Source organism: Liolophura sinensis, chromosome 4 (genome assembly GCF_032854445.1).
Source record: "Liolophura sinensis isolate JHLJ2023 chromosome 4, CUHK_Ljap_v2, whole genome shotgun sequence".
Lineage (NCBI taxonomy): Eukaryota > Metazoa > Mollusca > Polyplacophora > Chitonida > Chitonidae > Liolophura > Liolophura sinensis.
The window spans coordinates 9,008,777-9,033,954 of record NC_088298.1 but is presented as its reverse complement, the minus strand read 5'-3'; the positions used below and the strand labels follow the sequence as shown (position 1 = coordinate 9,033,954).

The 25,178-nt window shown below is 38.6% G+C and overlaps 1 protein-coding gene across 1 annotated transcript; it reads left to right on the top strand.

The window, feature by feature from the left end:
• The first annotated feature begins 4,166 nt into the window (after positions 1-4,166).
• Positions 4,167-24,370, top strand: LOC135464648 (uncharacterized). The gene is made up of 10 exons (XM_064742128.1): positions 4,167-4,442; positions 6,898-7,173; positions 9,733-9,765; positions 10,178-10,249; positions 12,822-12,854; positions 13,276-13,338; positions 15,927-15,959; positions 17,460-17,775; positions 18,115-18,160; positions 19,871-24,370. Exons 1-9 carry the CDS (start codon positions 4,223-4,225, stop codon positions 18,122-18,124), a joined length of 1,056 nt encoding a protein of 351 aa, XP_064598198.1. The 5' UTR covers positions 4,167-4,222; the 3' UTR covers positions 18,125-18,160; positions 19,871-24,370.
• Positions 24,371-25,178: the final 808 nt, after the last annotated feature.

The window sequence follows — 25,178 nt, the reverse complement described above, 5'->3', positions numbered from 1 at the left end:
CTGGTTCAGTTTACTGAAGCGTTCTCACTGCCTCATTCTGCTCAAGTGTTCTCAATGGCTTATTCTGCTTGAGAGTTCTCACTAGCTCATTCTGCTTAAGTGTTCTCAATGGTTCATCTTGCTGTAGTGTTCTCACTGGCCAATTTTTGTGGGTGGAGGGGAAGTGGCAATGATTAAGTTTTAGCATGACTAAAGACTTTGGGCTAACTTTCAAAATATTAGTTAAAAGGCTATGCAGTGTAAATGATGGCCAAATATTTTCAGTGTGAAAAGACTTAGACAAATATGCTACTTGATTATGCTAATGATCTGTCTTTTAATGATGTGCTCTTCATATTTCATTCATTCATTGTTACCAACATGAACAATAATGCCCCAGGAAACAACGAAGGTGAGGGCAATTAAACCTAAAGTTTCACCTGCACTAAGTTGCACACTGCCCCTAATCTTGGTTAATAATTATATTTTATGGTATTATGGAATGTTAAGTCATTTACCTTGGTTCGTTAAAAGTGCACATGGGATGTTCTACATGTAACTGACCGGAAAATGTTATTTATGTATATTTATTTTATTGGTGTTTGTGCCTCTGTGGCCGAGAGGTTGGGTGTACTAGCGCATCGCGATGACCCATGAACCTCTCGCCACAGTGATCACTATTGGTGTCGATATTGGACTGTATAGGGGCTTATTGTATTTGGGAAGAATGATGTTGTCATTCTGCTCGGGAGACCCGCTTTTTACAACTCACGTGTACGGGAGAGCGGTTCAAGAATGCAAGATTAATTCTTATCAGGTGCAGGGTTGTTGATTCTCATTTTATAAACCTGAGGGTCAAGAATATGACTGTTCAGATTTGCCCAAACCATCAGACAAATAGAAAACATCCACTTTCCTTTGCCATTGAACTCTTAACCTTCAGGGTGTTTGCAATGTGAGAATGGTAAAGTCAAGGATATATGCAAAATGTGATTATCTTGTGTTATTTTAGTTATTTTTCTTATTCCTGAACAGCGAGTTATTAAACAACACTTCTCAAGGATATAATTGACTGCATTTGTCTGGGATAGGCACTCTGACTTCTTTTACCCATAATAGAGAGGGCCAAAGTAAGGTCTAGTGGAAAAGTTATATTATTCAACAATCAAATACATAAATAAATAAAGTAAATAATACTTTTCTGTTCCAGATCCAGGTGAAAGCAATGCTCGTCTTATAGAAGGTGAGTAAAATGTCCAGGTAAATTTCACAGATCCAGTTTTTGTCTTAATAGGTACCTGATAAGAAACTCTAAAACTAAGGCTATAGTTTTAATGAAAATGGAGAAATGTAAGCCCCAAAACTTTTCTTGAATAAATTGTGAGACACATTTTATATCTCTTAGTTACCAGTACCTCTATATTTGTTGCGTACTTTTTTTCGTGTTGATGTCATTTACCTGCCAAGAGGGCCGGAACTCTGGCTTCCTCCACTCCATTTTCAGTTCAACCGTCATATAATTGAAAGGACGATGTTAAATGTCATTCAATCAATAATTCAGTCATGAGTTGAAATTAACATATATGTTGTTAAGGCTGCTACCATGAGGGCTAGACACATATGTGTGAAGTAGACTTGAAAGTGAGAGCTACACTAGAACAATACTGATAAGGTCACGAAAGGAGTGTAACCCTTGGCTAAGGGGCTAAGGTGCTTGCCTGTCAGCCGCTAGAACACAGGAGGAGCAAGTTTAAACCTGCTCGGCACAATGACACAGGAGCCTCTCACCAATGCAGTTGCTGTGAGTTCAATTCCAGGTCATGCTGGCTTCCTCACAAGCTATTCGTGGGAAGATTTTCATGGTTTTCCCCCAGGCTCTGCTCAGTTTCCTCCCACCATAATGCTGCCCATCATCGTATAAGTGAGATATGTTTGAGTACGGCGTAAAAACCAATTAAATAGATAAACAAATAGTGTTTGTTAAGTGAAAAAGTTCCTGATCTGTTCCTGATCCAGGTTCATAGGCTAGAGAGTGTGAATAAAATGACCGATAAATTTCATAAAAGTTGTTTTTGACTTCAAAGGACATATGAAAAGGAACTCTGAAATTGCCGTTGTTGTAAATGTGAAATATTCGTGGGTATGGTGTAAATCAATCAAATAAATAAATAAATTCAAATGTACCCAGACATGAAGATTGTATTTGTAGATTCAAGGTTGGTCACTCTCCATGAGGCTTTGGTAACAACAATTGCTTTACAATGTTTGTGTGGCTGTTAGCCTAGTCTAATATTGAAAGCCACTTTTGTCCTCTTCCAAAATGAATTGCCTATCTGTATTAATACTCTGGTCGCTCTGGTTTCTTCCACCTCTAGTGGCCATCGAATACCCTAGATCCTCAACGTTTTCACTTGTAAAAGAGCAACTTTCAGTGCAATTTATGCACATTTATAAGTTGATTTTTGAGACAAAACCACAGTAGTTGGATTCGCCAGGTTCAGGGCTTCACAAAAAGCGTAACTTCAAGAGTCTTCTAAGAAGAATGTCTTCAGAATATGCTTGGATAAACACTTTGCTAACATGCTAAAAGGCTGAAGGATTGCAGTGAGCCAAAATACTGTTGAGTAAGGCATAAAATAAGGATCAAATAAATAAATTCAATGACAAAATGTCATACAAAGACTGTCTTACGTCCTATCTGCCTGACTCAACAACACATTAGGCATGTTAAGAACATGATCATGTGATATCTTGCAGAATAATCCTGAAAAGCCATCATGGCCTAAGTATGCAGACCAAATTTCAATTTCATCCTTTAAGATTTCTGTTCACGGGACTAAGATCAAAATAGAGTGTTGCGGACAATTCAAAATGATGTTCTACCTTATTTTACTTGAAAAGGTGATCAACTGGTCCTCCATCTTCTTGGTTGACGGCGTGTAAACGTTTCTTCCATGAACTGATTGAGTACCGAATATCCTTAAGAGTAATTTTTTTCCAGCAGTCTTTGATGTGTGCTTTTAGTTCATCCTCAGTGAATATTTCCGTGCGACCCTCATGACACCGGACACGCGGAAAGTGCGATTTGAGGCTATGTTTTCATTTTAACCCTGTGTACAGACTACTCTGGCTATGACCTTGAAAATTAGCCAGTGTATTAACAAAAGCATGCCATTTGAATGTCTAAAGTTTGAAAGGGTTTAAAAAAGGATAATAGAGGAATGGAGCATCAAACTACGGCCTATTTTTTTTTGCCCACCTGATATATGATCCATCTATAGTACAACACAAGCGGTTTACTTGTATTTATTTACTAGTAATTTGAAAGGTGTGTTACTCCGTAGTCAAGAATATTTCACTTGTACGACAGCGTCCAGTATTATGGTTGGAGGAAACTGAGCAGAACCCGTGAAAAACCCAGGATCATTCACAGGCTGCTGACAGACCTTCTCACTTACAAGCAGTTTACTAACGGTTTGACATCAAATGTTCTGTATCTCAAGCACATGTAAGTTTAGCGTTTTTCAAGTGACATATTTTGTTTGGTTCTGATGGATTAACTTTTCGAGCCACTTGTTTTTTATTTGGTCAGGTTTGATTAAATTCATTGTGAGAAAAACGTCAGTGTTAACATTAGAGGTCTAATTTTAAGGCCTTTATGTACTTCAGAAATAGTATATTTATACCATATTTTAGCTGAAATACAACATGTTGAAATGTTGATACTTTGTTTTGTCCCAAATGGAAATGGTATGAATGGCAGTACCTCAGGAGGTGAGAATTTTAATTGCTGATTTTCCTGTCTCTGGTCCCATGTATTATTGAAAACCCCCTTTTTGCAGACAGTGATATGCAAGCTAAATCTAAGTCCAGTATGTATAATATACTTTATTCTCTAAAGGGTTGTTTCGGAAAATTTCTGGCACCTATTTTCATGCTTGGTATGTACACGGGGACTGCATGTACACTGGCATATACTGTATTGCTAGCAAAGCCTTCCAATACACAAGACAGTGGAAAAACAAGAAGCTTTCAAGTAGTTGGAAAACTTAAAAAAAAGTAGTGCTCTCTTTTCATCAAATAAAGAAAGAAATTGCAATATAAATCAGGCCTTATTGGCCAATTTGATATTTCTCCAGTGATCTGTGAATCACCAGAAATGTATATGTTTTATGTTTTGTCACCAGTGCCATCAGCACCCACCCTAACTAGTGTCCATGAAGAATCGGGAGGCATCAAGGTGATGTGGTCAGTTGAAGGTCACCATGACAAGGTCATCGTGACTGCCCAGCCTCAAGAAGGTGATAAAGCCCGCAAAGAAGTAAAAGTCTCTGATAACCAGCCACAGAGTTGTATCATAGCCGCATCAAGACTGGAGAAAGGGCAGACTTACACTGTTAGTGTAATTGCTGAGTCTAATGGTGTCACATCCCCAGCCTCAGGAGAACGAACAGTCACACTTGGTGAGTTTTAGCATTTCCCTTCGTGAGCCAGATGGCAATGGCCGCTGATGACAGGCATTATTAAACATACATAGAACTTAAGTAATAAAGACTGCTGAATTTAAAACCTTTCAAAAATTTCAAGTTTTGCATAAAATGAAACCTCACATTGTTTGAATATTGTGACAATATGCAGCAGTGCATCCAGGGTGCAAACTGAAGGTGTCTATCCTGAATTCAAGCTGAAGGCAACCATCCAGTATTTAAGCTGAAAGCATCCATCCAGTGTGCAAGCTGAGAGCAGCCGTTCAGTATTCAAGCTGATGGCATCCATCTAGTATGTAAGCTGAAAGCAGCCATCCAGTATGCAAGCTGATGGCAACCATCCAGTATTCAAGCTGATGGCATCCATTTAGTATGTAAGCTGAAAGCAGCTATCCAGTATGCAAGCTGATGGCAGCCATGTAGTATGCAAGATGATGGGAGCCATCTAGTATGCAAATTGATGGCAGCCATCTAGTATGCATGCTGATGGCAGCCATCCAGTATGCAAACTGATGGCAGCCACCTATTATGCAAGCTGATGGCAGCCATCTAGTATGCATGCTGATGGCAGCCATCCAGTATGCTCTCACTGGCTCAGTTTACTGAAGCGTTCTCACTGGCTCATTCTGCGTAATTGTTCTCACTGGCTCATTCTGCTTAAGTGTTCTCACTTACTCATTCTGCTTAAGAGTTTTCACTTGATCATTTTTGTAGGTGGAGGGGAAGTGGCAATGTAGGTGTCCGATTAAGGTTTTAGCTTGACTCAAGATTTTGGGCTGACTGTCAAAATGTAATTTAAAAGGCTATAGCTGATAGCCAAATATTTTCAACATGAAACAGCCTAATGGGCTATAATGATCTGTCTTTTTAATGATGTGAGTAAAATGAGTTTAAGGTTGGTCACTCTTCATGAGGCTTTGGTAACAACAAGTGCTTTACAAGGTTTGTGTGGCTGTTAGCCTAGTCTAATATTGAAAGCCACTGTTGCCTTTGTCCAAAATGATGTGCCTATCTATAATAATACTCTGGTCTCTGGTTTCTTCCACCTCTAGTGGCCATCGTATACCCTAGATCCTCAAGCTTTTCGCTCGTGAAAGGGCAACTTTCAGTGCAATGAATACACATTTATGAGTTGATTTTTGAGACAAAACTACACTAGTTGGATTCACCAGGTTCAGGGCTTCACAAAAAGCGTAACTTCAACAGGCTGCTAAGAAGAGTGCCTAAGCAGAAAACAAAAAGGTTGAAGGATTACAATGAGCCAAAATTCTCTAGTATGGCACAAAATAAGTATCAAACAAATAAATTCAATGAGAAAATGTTATATAAAAATTTTCTTCCAAGATGTCCTATCTGGCTGACTCAACAACATATTAGACATGTTAAGAACATGATCATGTGATATCTTGCAGAATAATCCTGATATCATCATCATTATGGAAGAAACCAGAGACCAGAGTATTATAACAAACTTGCAGTAGTATCGGGTGGGTATAAAAATATGGGCTGCACTTTGACACTGAATATCTCTGAAACCGTCCTACGTCAGCTTCTAAAAATGTACACACTCACAAGCCAATATGTCCCAAGTATACAGACCAGATTTCAATTTCATCCTTTCAGATTTCTGTTCATGGGACCAAAATCAAAATAGTGTAAAAAACGCATGTTGGGGACATTTCAGAATGATGTTCTGCCTTATTTTACTTGAAAAGGAGATCAATCGGTCCTCCATCTTCTCAGTAGACGGCTCACAAATGTTTCTTGATTGAGTCCCGAATCTCCTTAAGAGTAATTTTTCCAGCAGTCCTTGATGCGTGCTTTTATTTCATCCTCAGTGAATTTTTCCATGCGACCCTTAAGACACCTGACAGGTGATGCAATGTGGTGATGCACTGTGGGTCACCGGAACGTGCGTTTTTGAGGCTATGTTTTCATTTTAACCCTGTGTGCAGACTACTCTAGCTATGACCTTGAAAATTAGTCAGTATATTAACAAAATCATGCCATTTGAATGTCTAAAGTTTGAAAGGGTTTGAAAAAAGGATAATGTAGGAATGGAGTATCAAAGCACGGCCTATTTTTTATGCCCACCTGATATATGATCCATCTATGGTACAGCACAAGTATACTTTGTTCTCTAAAGGGTTGTTTTGAAAAATTTCTGGCACCTATTTTCATACTTGGTATGCACACGGGCACTGCATGTACACTGGCATACACTGTATTGCTAACAAAGCCTTCCAATACACAAGACAGTGGAAAAACAAGAAGCTTTCAAGTAGTTGGAATACTTAAATAAAATAGTGCTCTCTTTTCATCAAATAAAGAAAGAAATTGCAATATAAATCAGGCACTATTGGCCAATTTGATATTTCTCCAGTGATCTGTAAATCACCAGCAATGTTTATGTTTTATGTTTTGTCACCAGTGCCATCAGCACCCACCCTAACTAGTGTCCATGAAGAATCGGGAAGCATCAAGGTGATGTGGTCAGTTGAAGGTCACCATGACAAGGTCATCGTGACTGCCAAGCCTCAAGACGGTGATACAGTCCGTGAAGAAGTAAGAGTGTACGATAACCAACCACAGAGTTGTATCATAGCCGCATCAAGCATGCAGAAAGGGCAGACTTACACTGTTAGTGTAATTGCTGAGTCTAATGGTGTCACATCCCCAGCCTCAGGAGAACGAACAGTCACACTTGGTGAGTTTTAGCATTTCTCTTCGTGAGCCAGATGGCAATGGCAGAATTATTAAACATACATAGAATTTAAGTAATAAAGACTGCTGAATTTAAAACCTTTCAAAAATTTCAAGTTTTGCATAAAATGAAACATCACATTGTTTGAATATTGTGACAATATGCAGCAGTGCAGCCATTCAGTATGCATGCTTCAGGCATCCAGAGTGCAAACTGAAGGTGTCTATCCTGTATTCAAGCTGAAGGCAACCATCCAGTATTTAAGCTGAAAGCAGCCATCCAGTGTGCAAGCTGAGAGCAGCCATCCAGTATTCAAGCTGATGGCATCCGTCTAGTATGTAAGCTGAAAGCAGCCATCCAGTATGGAAGCTGATGGCAACTATCCAGTATTTAAACCAATAGCATCCATCTAGTATGCAAACTGATGGCAGCCATCTAGTATGCAAGCTGATGGCAGCCATCTAGTATGCAAACTGATGGCAGCCACCTATTATGCAAGCTGAAAGCAGCCATCTAGTATGCATGCTGATGGCAGCCATCCAGTATGCTCTCACTGGCTCAGTTTACTGAAGTGTTCTCACTGGTTCATTCTGCTTAAGTGTTCTCACTTACTCATTCTGCTTAAGAATTCTCACTTGCTCATTTTTGTAGGTGGAGGGGAAGTGGCAATGTAGGTGTCCCATTAAGGTTTTAGCGTGACTCAAGATTTTAGGCTGACTGTCAAAATGTAATTTAAAAGGCTATAGTTGATAGCCAAATATTTTCAACATGAAACAGCCTGATGGGCTATAATGATCTGTCTTTTTAATGATGTTAGTAAAATGACCAGGTAAATTTCACAAATTTCTTAAAGGTATGTAATAAGAAACTCTGAAACAAAGCATGCAGAATGTATTTGTAGATTTAAGGTTGGTCACTCTTCATGAGGCTTTGGTAACAACAAGTGCTTAACAAGGTTTGTGTGGCTGTTAGCCTAGTCTAATATTGAAAGCCACTTTTGCCTTTGTCCAAAATGATGTGCCTATCCATAATAATACTCTGGTCTCTGGTTTCTTCCACCTCTAGTGGCCATCGTATACCCTTGATGCTCAAGCTTTTCGCTCGTGAAAGGGCAACTTTCAGTGCAATGAATACACATTTATGAGTTGATTTTTGAGACAAAACCACACCAGTTGTATTCACCAGGTTCAGGGCTTCACAAAAAGCGTAACTTCAACAGTCTGCTAAGAAGAGTGCCTAAGCAGAAAACAAAAAGGTTGAAGGATTACAATGAGCCAGAATACTCTAGTATGGTACAAAATAAGTATCAAACAAATAAATTCAATGAGAAAATGTTATACAAAAATTTTCTTCCGAGATGTCCTATCTGGCTGACTCAACAACATATTAGACATGTTAAGAACATGATCATGTGATATCTTGCAGAATAATCCTGATATCATTATCATTATGGAAGAAACCAGAGACCAGAGTATTGTAACAAACTTGCAGTAGTATCGGGTGGGTATAAAAATATGGGCTGCACTTTGACACTCAATATCTCTGAAACTGTCCTACGTCAGCTTCTAAAAATGTACACACTCACAAGCCAATATGTCCCAAGTATACAGACCAGATTTCAATTTCATCCTTTCAGATTTCTGTTCATGGGACCAAAATCAAAATAGTGTGAAAAACGCATGTTGGGGACATTTCAGAATGATGTTCTACCTTATTTTACTTGAAAAGGAGATCAATTGGTCCTCCATCTTCTCAGTAGACGGCGCACAAATGTTTCTTGATTGAGTCCCGAATCTCCTTAAGAGTAATTTTTTTCCAGCAGTCTTTGATGCGTGCTTTTAGTTCATCCTCAGTGAATTTTTCTGTGCGACCCTCATGACACCGAACACGCAGAAAGTGCATTTTTGAGGCTATGTTTTCATTTTAACCCTGTGTACAAACTACTCTAGCTATGACCTTGAAAATTAGTCAGTGTATTAACAAAATCATGCCATTTGAATGTCTGAAGTTTGAAAGGGTTTAAAAAAAAGGATAATAGAGGAATGGAGCATAAAAGCCCGGACTATTTTTTTATGCCCACCTGATATATGATCCATCTATAGTGCAACACAAGTGGTTTACTTCTATTTATTTACTAGTGTTTGTTAGGTGTGTTACTCCGTAGTCAAGAATATTTCACTTTTACGACAGCACTCAGCATTATGGTTGGAGGAAACTGAGCAGAACCCGTGTAAAACCCATGATTATTCACAGGTTGCTGACAGACCTTCTCACTTACAAGCACTTTACTAATGGTTTGACATTAAATGTTCTTTATCTCAAGCACATATAGGTTTAGCGTTTTTCAAATGACACATTTTGCTTGGTTCTGATGGATTAACTATTCAAGCCACTTGTTTTTTATTTGGCCAGGTTTGATTAACTTCATTGTGAGAAAAATGTGAGTGTTAACATTAGACATCTAATTTTAAGGCCCTTATGTACTTCAGAAATAGTATATTTATACCATATTTTAGCTGAAATACAACATGTTGAAATGCTGATATTTTGTTTTTGTCCCAGGTGGAAATGGCATGAATGGCAGTACCTCAGGAGGTGAGAATTTTAATTGCTGATTTTCCTGTCTCTGGTCCCATGTATTATTGAAAACCCCCTTTTTGCAGAAAGTGATATGCAAGCTAAATCTAAGTCCAGTATATATAATATACTTTATTCTCTAAAGGGTTGTGTTGAAAAATGTCTGGCACCTATTTTCATACTTGGTATGCACACGGGGACTGCATGTACACTGGCATTCACTGTATTGCTGGCAAAGCCTTCCAATACACAAGACAGTGGAAAAACAAGAAGCTTTCAAGTAGTTGGAATACTTAAATAAAATAGTGCTCTCTTTTCATCAAATAAAGAAAGAAATTGCAATATAAATCAGGACTTATTGGCCAGTTTGATATTTCTCCAGTGATCTGTGAATCACCAGCAATGTTTATGTTTTATGTTTTGTCACCAGTGCCATCAGCACCCAAGTCTGAGTCTAATGGTGTCACATCCCCAGCCTCAGGAGAACGAACAGTCACACTTGGTGAGTTTTAGCATTTCCCTTCGTGAGCCAGATGGCAATGGCTGCATTATTAAACATACATAGAACTTAAGTAATAAAGACTGCTGAATTTAAAACCTTTCAAAAATTTCAAGTTTTGCATAAAATGAAACATCACATTGTTTGAATATTGTGACAATATGCAGCAGTGCAGCCATTCAGTATGCATGCTTCAGGCATCCAGAGTGCAAACTGAAGGTGTCTATCCTGTATTCAAGCTGATGGCAACCATCCAGTATTTAAGCTGAAAGCAGCCATCCAGTGTGCAAGCTGAGAGCAGCCATCCAGTATTCAAGCTGATGGCATCCGTCTAGTATGTAAGCTGAAAGCAGCCATCCAGTATGGAAGCTGATGGCAACCATCCAGTATTTAAACCAATAGCATCCATCTAGTATGCAAACTGATGGCAGCCATCTAGTATGCAAGCTGATGGCAGCCATCGAGTATGCAAACTGATGGCAGCCACCTATTATGCAAGCTGAAAGCAGCCATCTAGTATGCATGCTGATGGCAGCCATCCAGTATGCTCTCACTGGCTCAGTTTACTGAAGTGTTCTCACTGGCTCATTCTGCTTAAGTGTTCTCACTTACTCATTCTGCTTAAGATTTCGCACTTGCTGATTTTTGTAGGTGGAGGGGAAGTGGCAATGTAGGTGTCCCATTAAGGTTTTAGCGTGACTCAAGATTTTAGGCTGACTGTCAAAATGTAATTTAAAAGGCTATAGTTGATAGCCAAATATTTTCAACATGAAACAGCCTAATGGGCTATAATGATCTGTCTTTTTAATGATGTTAGTAAAATGACCAGGTAAATTTCACAAATCCGGTTTTGTCTTAAAGGTTTCTTAAAAATAAGAAACTCTGAAACAAAGCATGCAGAACGTATTTGTAGATTTAAGGTTGGTCACTCTTCATGAGGCTTTGGTAACAACAAGTGCTTAACAAGGTTTGTGTGGCTGTTAGCCTAGTCTAATATTGAAAGCCACTTTTGCCTTTGTCCAAAATGATGTGCCTATCCATAATAATACTCTGGTCTCTGGTTTCTTCCACCTCTAGTGGCCATCGTGTACCCTAGATTCTCAAGCTTTTTGCTCGTGAAAGGGCAACTTTCAGTGCAATGAATACACATTTATGAGTTGATTTTTGAGACAAAACCACACCAGTTGTATTCACCAGGTTCAGGGCTTCACAAAAAGCGTAACTTCAACAGTCTGCTAAGAAGAGTGCCTAAGCAGAAAACAAAAAGGTTGAAGAATTACAATGAGCCAGAATACTCTAGTATGGTACAAAATAAGTATCAAAGAAATAAATTCAATGAGAAAATGTTATACAAAAATTTTCTTCCGAGATGTCCTATCTGGCTGACTCAACAACATATTAGACATGTTAAGAACATGATCATGTGATATCTTGCAGAATAATCCTGATATCATTATCATTATGGAAGAAACCAGAGACCAGAGTATTATAACAAACTTGCAGTAGTATCGGGTGGGTATAAAAATATGGGCTGCACTTTGACACTCAATATCTCTGAAACTGTCCTACGTCAGCTTCTAAAAATGTACACACTCACAAGCCAATATGTCCCAAGTATACAGACCAGATTTCAATTTCATCCTTTCAGATTTCTGTTCATGGGACCAAAATCAAAATAGTGTGAAAAACGCATGTTGGGGACATTTCAGAATGATGTTCTACCTTATTTTACTTGAAAAGGAGATCAATCGGTCCTCCATCTTCTCAGTAGACGGCGCACAAATGTTTCTTGATTGAGTCCCGAATCTCCTTAAGAGTAATTTTTTTCCAGCAGTCTTTGATGCGTGCTTTTAGTTCATCCTCAGTGAATTTTTCTGTGCGACCCTCATGACACCGGACACGCGGAAAGTGCATTTTTGAGGCTATGTTTTCATTTTAACCCTGTGTACAAACTACTCTAGCTATGACCTTTAAAATTAGTCAGTGTATTAACAAAATCATGCCATTTTTGAATGTCTGAAGATTGAAAGGGTTTAAAAAAAGGATAATAGAGGAATGGAGCATAAAAGCCCGGACTATTTTTTTATGCCCACCTGATATATGATCCATCTATAGTGCAACACAAGTGGTTTACTTCTATTTATTTACTTGTGTTTGTTAGGTGTGTTACTCCGTAGTCAAGAATATTTCACTTTTACGACAGCACTCAGCATTATGGTTGGAGGAAACTGAGCAGAACCCGTGAAAAACCCATGATCATTCAAAGGTTGCTGACAGACCTTCTCACTTACAAGCACTTTACTAATGGTTTGACATTAAATGTTCTGTATCCCAAGCACATATAGGTTTAGCGTTTTTCAAATGACACATTTTGCTTGGTTCTGAGGGATTAACTATTCAAGCCACTTGTTTTTTATTTGGCCAGGTTTGATTAACTTCATTGTGAGAAAAATGTGAGTGTTAACATTAGACATCTAATTTTAAGGTCCTTATGTACTTCAGAAATAGTATATTTATACCATATTTTAGCTGAAATACAACATGTTGAAATGCTGATATTTTGTTTTTGTCCCAGGTGGAAATGGCATGAATGGCAGTACATCAGGAGGTGAGAATTTTAATTGCTGATTTTCCTGTCTCTGGTCCCATGTATTATTGAAAACCCCCTGTTTGTAGACAGTGATATGCAAGCTAAATCTAAGTCCAGTATATGTAATATACTTTATTCTCTAAAGGGTTGTGTTGAAAAATGTCTGGCACCTATTTTCATACTTGGTATGCACACGGGGACTGCATGTACACTGGCATACACTGTATTGCTGGCAAAGCCTTCCAATACACAAGACAGTGGAAAAACAAGAAGCTTTCAAGTCGTTGGAATACTTAAATAAAATAGTGCTCTCTTTTCATCAAATAAAGAAAGAAATTGCAATATAAATCAGGACTTATTGGCCAGTTTGATATTTCTCCAGTGATCTGTGAATCACCAGCAATGTTTATGTTTTATGTTTTGTCACCATTGCCATCAGCACCCAAGTCTGAGTCTAATGGTGTCACATCCCCAGCCTCAGGAGAACGAACAGTCACACTTGGTGAGTTTTAGCATTTCTCTTCGTGAGCCAGATGGCAATGGCAGAATTATTAAACATACATAGAACTTAAGTAATAAAGACTGCTGAATTTAAAACCTTTGAAAAATTTCAAGTTTTGCATAAAATGAAACATCACATTGTTTGAATATTGTGACAATATGCAGCAGTGCAGCCATTCAGTATGCATGCTTCAGGCATCCAGAGTGCAAACTGAAGGTGTCCATCCTGTATTCAAGCTGAAGGCAACCATCCAGTATTTAAGCAGAAAGCAGCCATTCAGTGTGCAAGCTGAGAGCAGCCATCCAGTATTCAAGCTGATGGCATCCGTCTAGTATGCAAGCTGATGGCAGCTATCCAGTATGGAAGCTGATAGCAACCATCCAGTATTTAAACCAATAGCATCCATCTAGTATGCAAATTGATGGCAGCCATCTAGTATGGAAGCTGATGGCAGCCATCTAGTATGCAAGCTGATGGCAACCATCTAGTATGCAAGTTGATGGCAGCCATGTAGTATGCAAGCTGATGGCAGCCATCTAGTATGCAAACTGATGGCAGCCACCTATTATGCAAGCTGAAAGCAGCCATCTAGTATGCAAACTGATGGCAGCCATCTAGTATGCAAACTGATGGCAGCCACCTATTATGCAAGCTGAAAGCAGCCATCTAGTATGCTCTCACTGGCTCAGTTTACTGAAGCGTTCTCACTGGCTCATTCTGCATAATTGTTCTCACTAGGTCATTCTGCTTAAGTGTTCTCAGTGGCTCATTCTGCTTAAGAGTTCTCACTTGCTCATTTTTGTGGGTGGAGTGGAAGTGGCAATGTAGGTGTCCCATTAAGGTTTTAGCGTGACTCAAGATTTTAGGCTGACTGTGAAAATGTAATTTAAAAGGCTATAGCTGATAGCCAAATATTTTCAATATGAAACAGCCTAATGGGCTATAATGATCTGTCTTTTTAATGATGTGAATAAAATGACCAGGAAAATATCACAAATCCGGTTTTGTCTTAAAGGTATGTAATAAGAAACTCTGAAACAAAGCATGCAGAATGTATTTGTAGATTTAAGGTTGGTCACTCTTCATGAGGCTTTGGTAACAACAAGTGCTTTACAACCATCGTATTGGCCATCGTATACCCTTGATCCTCAAGCTTTTTGCTCGTGAAAGAGCAACTTTCAGTGCAATTAATACACATTTATAAGTTGATTTTTGAGACAAAACCACACCAGTTGGATTCACCAGATTCAGGGCTTCACAAAAAGCGTAACTTCAACAGTCTGCTAAGAAGAATGCCTAAGCAGAAAACAAAAAGGTTGAAGGATTACAATGAGCCAAACTCCTCTAGTATGGTACAAAATAAGTATCAAACAAATAAATTCAATGAGAAAATGTTATACAAAAATTTTCTTCCGAGATGTCCTATCTGGCTGACTCAACAACACATTAGACATGTTAAGAACATGATCATGTGATATCTTGCAGAATAATCCTGATATCATGCTGTGATAACAAACTTGCAATAGTATCGAGTGGGTAAAAAAAAAATGGGCCGTACTTTGAGACGCAATATCTCTGAAACTCTCTTCCGTCAGCTTCTAAAAATTTACACACTCACAAGCCAATATGTCCCAAGTATACAGACCAAGTTTCAATTTCATTCTTTAAGACTTCTGTTCATGGGACCAAAATCAAAATAGAGTCAAAAACGCATGTTGCGGACATTTCAAAATGATGTTCTACCTTATTTTACTTGAAAAGGAGATCAATTGGTCCTCCATCTTCACTGTAGACGGCTCACAAATGTTTCTTGATTGAGTCCTGAATCTCCTTAAGAGTAATTTTTCCAGCAGTCCTTGATGCGTGCTTTTATTTCATCCTCAGTGAATTTTTCTGTGTGACCCTCAAGACACCTGACAGGTGATGCAATGTGGTGATGCACTGTGGGTCACCGAAACGTGCGCTTTTGAGGCTATGTTTTCATTTTAACCCTGTGTGCAGACTACTCTAGCTATGACCTTGATAATTAGTCAGTATATTAACAAAATCATGCCATTTGAATGTAGGAATGGAGCATCAAACTACGGCCTATTTTTTATGCCCACCTGATATATGATCCATCTATAGTACAACACAAGCGGTTTACTTGTATTTATTTACTAGTATTTGATAGGTGTGTTACTCCATAGTCAAGAATATTTCACTTGTATGAAGTATTACGGTTGGAGGAAACTGGGCAGAACCCGTGAAAAACCCACGATCATTCAAAGGTTGCGGACAAACCTTCTCACTTACAAGCAGTTTACTAACGGTTTGACATCAAATGTTCTGTATCTTAAGCACATGTAAGTTTAGCATTTTTCAAGTGACATATTTTGCTTGGTTCTGATGGATTAACTTTTCCAGCCACTTGTTTTTTATTTGGCCAGGTTTGATTAAATTCATTGTTAGGAAAATGTGAGTGTTAACATTAGAGGTCTAATTTTAAGGCCTTTATGGAAAAATAAATGTACCGAAATAGTACATTTATACCTCATTTTAGCTGAAATACAACATGTTGAAATGTTGATACTTTGTTTTTGTCCCAGGTGGAAATGGCATGAATGGCAGTACCTCCGGAGGTGAGACTTTTAATTGCTGATTTTCCTGTCTCTGGTCCCATGTATTATTGAAAACCCCCTTTTTGTAGAAAGTGATATGCATGCTACATCTAGGTCCAGTATAGACAATGTGAGTCTTTACCACTTTCTCTAAAGGGTTGTGTTGAAAAATGTCTGGCACCTACTTTCAGACTTGGTGTGCACACAGGGAGTGCATGTACACTGAGATACACTGTATTGCCTAGATGTTCTCCATTATTCGTCTACTCAAAAATACTTGTGAAACTTTTTTCAGACGACCATGTAATAGTAAACGTGGTCAAAAATAGTTTTCTTAATTTTTTTGGGCTGGTCATGTGATGCAGTAGAATTTTTCTTTACCTTTAGCGATAAAACTCCAAAGTACCATATTGATAAGCATTACACATGCACTGTACAACTCTCAAAAAACAAGTGGGATGAGTGACAAAATTTTTCACAAAATTGACAAACAACTGATTCAGACATCAGTGAAACAGCAGTCATCACATCATCATTGCTTTGATGATTACTATGATACCTTGATATTGCAAGAAGATGAGGTTCGTGGAGCATTCTACAATATTGGACATTAGGTAACAGGATTTGAACATGAACAAAGGACCTGGTGCGACAAGGCATAAAATTCAACATGGCTGCCAAATCATGTGATCAGAAGTTTCCAGAAGTTAATTTCAGGTCCTTACCTAAAACATACTGAGCTTGCATAAATGTCTGATTAGCCGTTCTCTCCAAAAAAAAAAAAATGAAACACTTCACAGTTTTAGTGAGAATAACAGTAATGGAGAGATAATAATAGAGAAAAAATTCTAGAACAACTATTAAAAAAATAAATGAATGTTACAAGTCAAGACTCCAATTCTTCGAGTGAAAGACATTCCAGTTCTGGAAATGTCCACAGTCCTCTGGAAACACTACCAAACGTTTGTGCTGACATTCACGACTCTGAAGCTGGCATAGTACCTAATCCCACCACTGGTAAGAATACCATTGCCGGATGGCTAGACTGGCTTTGCCTTCCAGTAAGACTATCGTTGCCTTCTGGTAAGATTATCGTTGCCATCTGGTAAGAGTATTATTGTCAGCTGGTAAGATTATTGTTACCCTCTGGTAAGATTATCGTTGCCATCTGGTAAGATTATTGTTGCCTTCTTGTAAGATTATTGTTGCCTCCTGGTAAGTTTTTCATTGCCTTCTGGTAAGATTGTCATTGCCTTCTGGTAAGATTATCGTTGCCATCTGGTAAGATTATCATTGTCTTCTGGTAAGAAAATCATTGCCTTCAGATAAGATTATCATTGCTGTCTGATAAGATTGTCATTGCCCTCTGGTACAATTATCATTGCCCTCTGGTACAATTATCAAAGCACCAGCAGGCTACAGGCAAACAAGTAGCAGGCTACAGAGTAATCACCAGCTCCCCCCAAGCAATTCTCTTATGTTACAGGCAACTCTCAAGCAACTATTTTTGATGTTTTTCAGAGTTTGGCATGGTTAACTTGGACAAAGAACGGTTGAGGGTCAACAGAACGTTTATTTTAAGTGAAGTTGAATTTCAAGATGTGCGAGATTTGCTATTTGAGAAGAAAATATTGAGTGAAGACGATGTGCAGAGATGTCAGTGTCAGACTACACCCAAAGATCGAATGGTCTGTTTACTGGACATGTTACCGAAGCGAGGGCCAAAGGCTTTCGAGGTTTTCTGCTTATCTCTGAAGGATTCACATCCATGGGTGGTAGAACAACTTATGTCTTCTGTATCAAAGAAAGTGGATATGAACACAAGCAGTCCTCAAAGGTAATTGTCTTCATGTCTAATGTTAGGATATATTTACCATACCAACATTTGCATTATGCATTAATGCACGTTGCCTGAACCATTGTTAATTATCCCATACATTTAATGAGTAAAGTGAATGATGAAGGAGTGAATGATTATTGCTTAACGCTACGTCGTAGCGAGTGAATGATGAAGGTCATACGTATATTACATATTACATCACATTACATTACATTATACGTATCAAACACACTGGATATTTTGAAAGATAGCTAACACGGGATATTATAAATCCAAAGTAAATACATGTAATTGTTCCCTAATTTATTTATTTATTTATTTATTTGTTTTTTGCAGTCAAATTTGATGGATACCTTGACTGAGATATTGACTGAGGACAAAGGTACATATTAAAGAAGAAATGATGAATTTTTATTTAGTCATTAGTGGTGGCAGCACTTTGGCAGCATGGACCCACCCTGCCACTAAGAGACACAGTATATGTACACACACACATATGATTACTCGTCGTCATAAAAAAGTACAAGGCATAAACTCCACCATATTGGATCTAGGGTCAATCCTGGGTCGAGTCACACCTAAGACTTTAAAAGAGGAAGTTGTAACCTCCTTGCTTGGCATTCAGCATGAAGGGGGATAATGCAACAGCTGGTTGACCTGTATCAGTATAATGGCTCAGGCGGGGTGGCTTACTTGCCTTCGGTACTTGATACTAGCACTAGATAAAAGAGCGATGGAAATCCATCCTGCAACAAGGAGGCACATCACATGCACTCTAAAGATTCCTTCGTCGTCATATGACTGAAACATTGTTAAGTTCAACATTAAACCCCAAGCACTCACTCACTCACTCCACCATATTGGTTCGAGTGTTGATGTGCCATTCAAGCTGCATTGAACAAAACTGAAAAGTGTGAATTGCCTATGAAATTGCTGAAAGGTATAGTCAGCCCTTGACTAGACAAATTTAACAATAAGATGATACGACAAATAGCCCCTTGTAGAAAGGGCAAATGGCGGGATGTTTCAAATATGTATACTGTGAGTTATTATCCTAATGTCAATCATGATGATTACATACGGCTGAAGGAAAATATATCAGGATTTAAATTTATAATTAATTATCATTATCACTATGCAGAAGGAGGATTGATTTGTCAAAGGTTGTATATTACTACTGTACTTTGCTGTTAATCATTAAAAAAGAATTTCGAATGATTTTTACAGCACTTTGAAAAGTAATGTGATGCCTGGTTGAAAATGTAAATGGTCAGAAGATTTATTGTCTTTCATTTCTGAAACGATGATTAACCACTCTGTAATTGAAGTCATACTTTATATCACAAAGGTATGAAAACAATGGTATATAGTCATAACACTTAAGTTTAGGCCTACATCAGAAACTGTCAAAGAAAGTTTCTTTTATCTTTTAAAACTTTTTCTAAGCGATTTACAAAAATTTCAAAGGTTGGATTCTAGGCCTGCCATACACTATCATGTGATCCCGAACGATCTCATAAGAAGTGTTTTGTATGAATAGCTTGTTACTTTTACCGTAAGTGGAGGGGCCTCCGTGGATCAGTCGGTTAGCGTGCTAGCGCAGCGTATTGACCCAGGAGCCTCTCACCAATGCGGTCGCTGTGAGTTCAAGTCCAGCTCATGCTGGCTTCCTCTCCGGTCGGAAGTGGGAAGATCTGACAGCAACCTACGGATGGTCGTGGGTTTCCCCCTGGCTATGCCCGGTTTCCTCCCACCATAATGCTGGCCGCCGTCGTATAAGTGAAATATTGTTAAGTACGGCGTAAAACACCAATTATATAAATAAATAAATTACCGTAAGTGCATGGTGTGTGTACTTGCATGATGTGCATACTTGAATTATGAAGTTTAACAAATCGAGACAGTGCACAGGGTGAACTTGAGTTCACAAGTGTTTGCTCGCAACAGGAATCTGGTCACTGTAAATTATCATACGTAAAATTATCATACCTGGTGTAACTTGCTTGGAAAGTTCTTAGAAAAGATAAAATGTCCAAATGTCTTGGACAGTTTTTAACGGGATGTTTTTTGATATACATTTGTATATTTACAGAAGAGCAGAGCCCGCAGGTTGCTGGCAGACCACGTACGGCCGGAGAGAAAGTCAGCATGAGCTGGACTTGAACCCACAGTGACCGCATGGGTGAGAAGCTCCAGGGTCATAAATCTGGGCTAGGGCACCAGCCATCGGAACCACGGAGGCCCCAACCTTTGTATCATTTATAAATTACATGGCATGATAATAGGCATCTCCGTCAGAAAAAAATGTGAATTGACATATTTCCTGTTACTCTTAAATCAGGGGTATTGATACCCAGTATAAAGAATATTTCCAACAAATCTCATTGGATCTGAAAATAGACAGTAGATGATAATTGGTAACTTGCACCAACTTTCAATCTTCTGAAATGACTTAATCGGTTTCGCTATTATTGACGAATTATATTCAACAAAAAGGCTATGTACTTCTGGAGTAAATAATTGTAAATCATTTTAGAAACACAAGTTTATTAAGATATTATTTTTGATACGGTACTGATGTTTTTTTCCAGCAGGCTGTTTTGCCTTTCAAACATACCTCAAAATAACACAAAAGTTAACGTTTGTGGATTGTCTCAGGTGTCTTATTCACTGTTTGTGAAAACAAAAAAGTGCAACCATATTTGTAGTTTACTGTACTTTATGTAAAGGCGCTTCCTCCTTAAACATAAGGAGAGACTCAGTCACACAACGAAAAAGTTCTCTTATGTCCGCCTTTTGACTGTTTTTTGTAGAACAAATTGTCAATATCTAGATTTAACGTCTCTGTAGTTTCTTCCCCTTTGATGCCTGACATTGCGATACGCCTTGTAAATGTTAACCCATGTCTTAGCTATATTAACCTATTTTTCTCGACGATACGGCCTGGTTTCTGATTAGTCTTTTGCAGAAAAGTTTGCCATTTACTAAACATTTGGGAGAAATAGATACAGTTTTCCGCAATAGTATAGGTACCAGTACATGTGTCTAGTTGACTGTTTCTTCCGCCTCAAAGCCGGGAGATCTCGGGATCAAACACGGGTTGGGCAATATCAAAGACTTTAAAAATCGTACTTGCTGGTGCCACGCTTGAAGCTCAGCACTGACAGGTTAGAGCTAGGAAACATGACTGCTGGGCCTAGCGTCAGTATAATTTGACTGACTGGGGTGTCATGTCTGGTGTCTTCGGCATGATGCTCCAGTGCGGCAGCACTGTGGCGTCATGGACTCGCCCTGCCACAAGAAGACACAAAATATGTACACACACCTAATGACTCCTGGTCGTATGACTGAAAGTATTGTTAAGTTACGTTATAGGTATTGTTAATACGTTAAACCCATTGATGATGTTAATATCCTCAATGAAGTGGCCTTGGGCTTTGGGGTATTCGAGGTTTTACAATATATTCCCTCAGTTATTCGATGCTTCCGTTGCCAACGTTTTAATCGTGTAGCTTCCGAATGCCGTGGTAATCAGAGGTGCCTTCGATGCAGCCAAAGGCATGAGTACAACGATTGTCCCTAACAAAAATGCCCCTAAGTGTGTAAACTGTGGAAATCTCCACAGCTCAGTAAATTGGGGTTGCCCAAAACTTAAAGAGGCGAATAAAGCCCAGTTTATTAGAGTTACAGAAAAAGTGTCCTTCGCTGAGAAGGACACTCACAAGGTTCGAGAACCCAGGAAAGTAAGGCCATGAATTTTTCATAGGATCCTGGTTTTGACGAATCCATTTGGGATATCCCGACTGGTCAAGAGCATGCAATTCCATGTAGTTCACATTGTAGATCATAAAGGTATCTTTAGGCAAATGTTCAAAGAAAAGCACTAGTACCGAAACTGATTCTGAGGCGGCTGTTCAGACCGAAATGAATAGTTCGTCTACAGTAATAAGTGTTGTTACTCTGCTAACAGGGATACTGTTTCATTATATCAAAGTGTCAAAAGGGAAATTTATTTATTTATTTATTTTAATTGGTGTTTTACGCCGTACTCAAGAATGTTTCACCTATACGACGCCGGCCAGCATTATGGTGGGTGGAAACCGGGCAGAGCCTGGGGGAAACCCACGACCATCCGCAGGTTGCTGGCAAACCTTCTCACATACGGTCGGAGAGGAAGCCAGCATGAACTGGTTTTGAACTCACAGCTAGCGCACTAACCAACTGAACCACGGAGGCCCCTGGGTCAAAAGGGAAAAAAGTAATTGACCATATTGCTGAATGTGCAGAGCGTCATCTTGGTAGTTCTGTCGTCGATATTAAGGAATTGTGGGGAAAAACGCAGCAGTAAATCTTTACGCATAAATACTGGATAAGTTCCAATATGTATATTTGTGTGGAATCTCGGGTTGTATACTTACTATAATGTCCTTCAACATCTTGCAACAAAACACCCCGTCGTGGTATGCCCATGGTCAGGAATTTAATTTTTTCCTTTCTAATCTTGATCCAAAACCAGACATAGTTTGTTTACAGGAAACATTTTTGAAGCCTGAGTATGATTTTAGTTTTCCTGGATATGGTATAATTAGAGAAGACAGGTTATGTGGGAGCAGAGGTGGCTATGTTTATCAAGAATGGCCTCTCATTTAGTGAAGTAAAGTTACCCCCATTCAAAGTTATTGAGTGCCATTGTTTGCAGGTGGTAAAGGACAGTAACAGGTCGGATAATGTTGTAAACTTATATAACCCATGTAAGAAGCGAGACTACAATCATCTTAAGACCTTACTGGGTCAATGTGCTCCGAATCCTGTTATTATCTCTGGTGACTCCAATGCGCACCACCCTGTGTGGGGCAGCACTGGTATTGACACAAATGGTAGAATTTTGTATGAGGTTATCCAAGATTATGAACTGGTCTTATTAAATGAAGGTTCTGGAACTCTTTTAAATGCGTATTCATGGAAACTTTCAGCAATAGACCTGACATTATCATCCAAAAGACTAGGCTCTATGTGCACGTGGTCAATAGATTATCACTCTCCTTGTGGAAGTGACCATTAACCAGTATCGGTATCAACTCTGAAATATTCTCTTGTATTGAAGCATCTCCTAATAACTCAGCATCATCTGTTTTAACACGTGTGAATATGACAGCATTTTGAATGTTCATGAGAAGTATAAGCCATTTAATCTTAGAGCACTGGATATAATTGAACGTTCTGACTGTAACACAAGTTGCCTTCAAAAAATCTCTGTCCCTAACTTTCCACATTGGCACTTGGTTCCCTCCTACATCCCATTAGATCTTTAAAATATAATTAAGAAATCTGATCCGGTAAATGTCATAAAATCCTTTGCAATGAGTTACTTCTGCGAAAATTTCAGACACTGTCTGAATATTTACACGGATGCATCCAAATGTCCGGAGAGTGGCAAAGCGGGAACAGCATTTTGTATCACAGGGCTTAAATATAATAAAAGCTTCCGGTTATCCGATTTCAGTTCAGTATTTGCTGCTAAACTTATGGCTATTTTAACATTTCTGTATTTTTTGCTGGACTGTAATCCGAATAATGTTGTTATTTTTACGGATTCTTTAAGTGCTTAGAAAGCCATAAGAAACTTCAGTTGGAGTGTATCCTTATCCATGGTTTTAGAGGTTTTACATATTTGTACAGTGCTACATTTTAAAGGAGTTAAACTCAGTCTTGGTTGGGTCCCAGGACATGCAGGCATAGCTGGAAATGAATTGGCAGATTTCCTAGCAAAACAAGCTCTTGCTTGCACCAGTGTCAACCGAAACATTAGTTTTACACCATCAGCCATTAGTAGCAATATGCAGTCAAATTTTATTGGTCTGTGGCAGAGTCAGTAGGAAACCTCTGGGAAAGGAGGGTTCTTTCTTCAATTCAACCCCAGAGTTTCCTCTCATTTGTTAAACATTCCCATCACGTAGAGCCGGAGTTATGTTTTATAGATTACAAACAAACCATATCTCATTAAATTCATATCTCCACAGGTTTAAATTACATGATTCGAGCCTTTGTAAAAGAAACTGTTGAACATTTTTTTTATAAATGCATCAGGTTTACAGCCCAAAGAACTGAACTTTTCCATGATCTCGTTTGTGCAGGAGTGCGTAGATCGTGGATGGAATTTGTGCTTAAGCCGGTAAGAAACGTGGAAAAAGTGTTCCAAGCTCTTGGAAACTACGTTTTCAGTTGCCGTAGGTTTTGATGGTGTGTTTTATTATTGGTTTGCATGGTCAGAATTCCATTCTGCAACTTTCTGGTTCAGTCCATTTGCGTTTGTATGCTGCTGTTATGAACTGTTTTTTTTTCTCTGCCTATCTTTTTGTGTGTTGTGCCATGAACTGTAATCGATGCTGTTGTATTGCTTTGGCGTGAATCATTCCAACGAATGGAACGCCAATAATATTATATCTGTCTGTCTGTCTGTCTGTCTGACGTTAAACCCCAGGAATTAATCCATTCATTCAGAAACTCAATCACACAATCACCTGCAAACTTCATGACTGCCTTCATATGCATTCATATGGTGTAAATCATCAGTCAAATAAAACATTTGAAAACATGCATTTTTTGGGGGGGGGAACCTGTAGAATAGATTATTAGCATACAAAACACGTTTTGTGGAATAAATCCTTTATCTCAGCAAGTGATGTTAAGGTACTGTGTGTTTTCAAAAGGGGCGACTTTGTGAAGGCTTTTGAAACTTTTACTATGTAATACATGTAGTAATAATGATGGGAAAGGGAATGAAGTTCAGATACATTTATATATATTTTTATATGTACATCTTGTGTAATTAAGAACAAAGAAATATATTTGCCAAATTATATATATTAAACCTATCATTGGATATATTATGTTTTTAATTTTTAGAATCAAATTTTGTGATGTATTTTTAGGCATAAGTACAGTTAATAAAGCCAGAGAAAAAAATTACACTATGTACTTGGCAAAGTTGATATTTTTTTTATTAAAAGGTATGGATTACCATGCGGATGGAGGTATGACTAGTCACAATATACATGTACAATGTGGTGAGATTTCTTTGTATTAAAATGTATATATCTTCATTCGCATTTGCTGTTTGTGCCTCTTCATTTAATCAAGTTCGCATGATTGCGAAGCGTACAACGGAGTATATCAATAAAGCTTTCCAGCGGTATGGTGTGTTTGTGAGGCCTTGCGGTGGACAGCGTTCGTTGAGCTATAAACACTTCTGACGGGTCCGAGGTGGTTGGCGTGCCAACACGACATCATGACCTGGGAGCGTCTCACCAGCGGGGAGGCTGTGAGTTCAAGTCCAGCTCATCCTGGCTCCCTCTCTGGCTGTATGTGGGAAGGTATGCCCGCAACCTGCGGATGGTCGT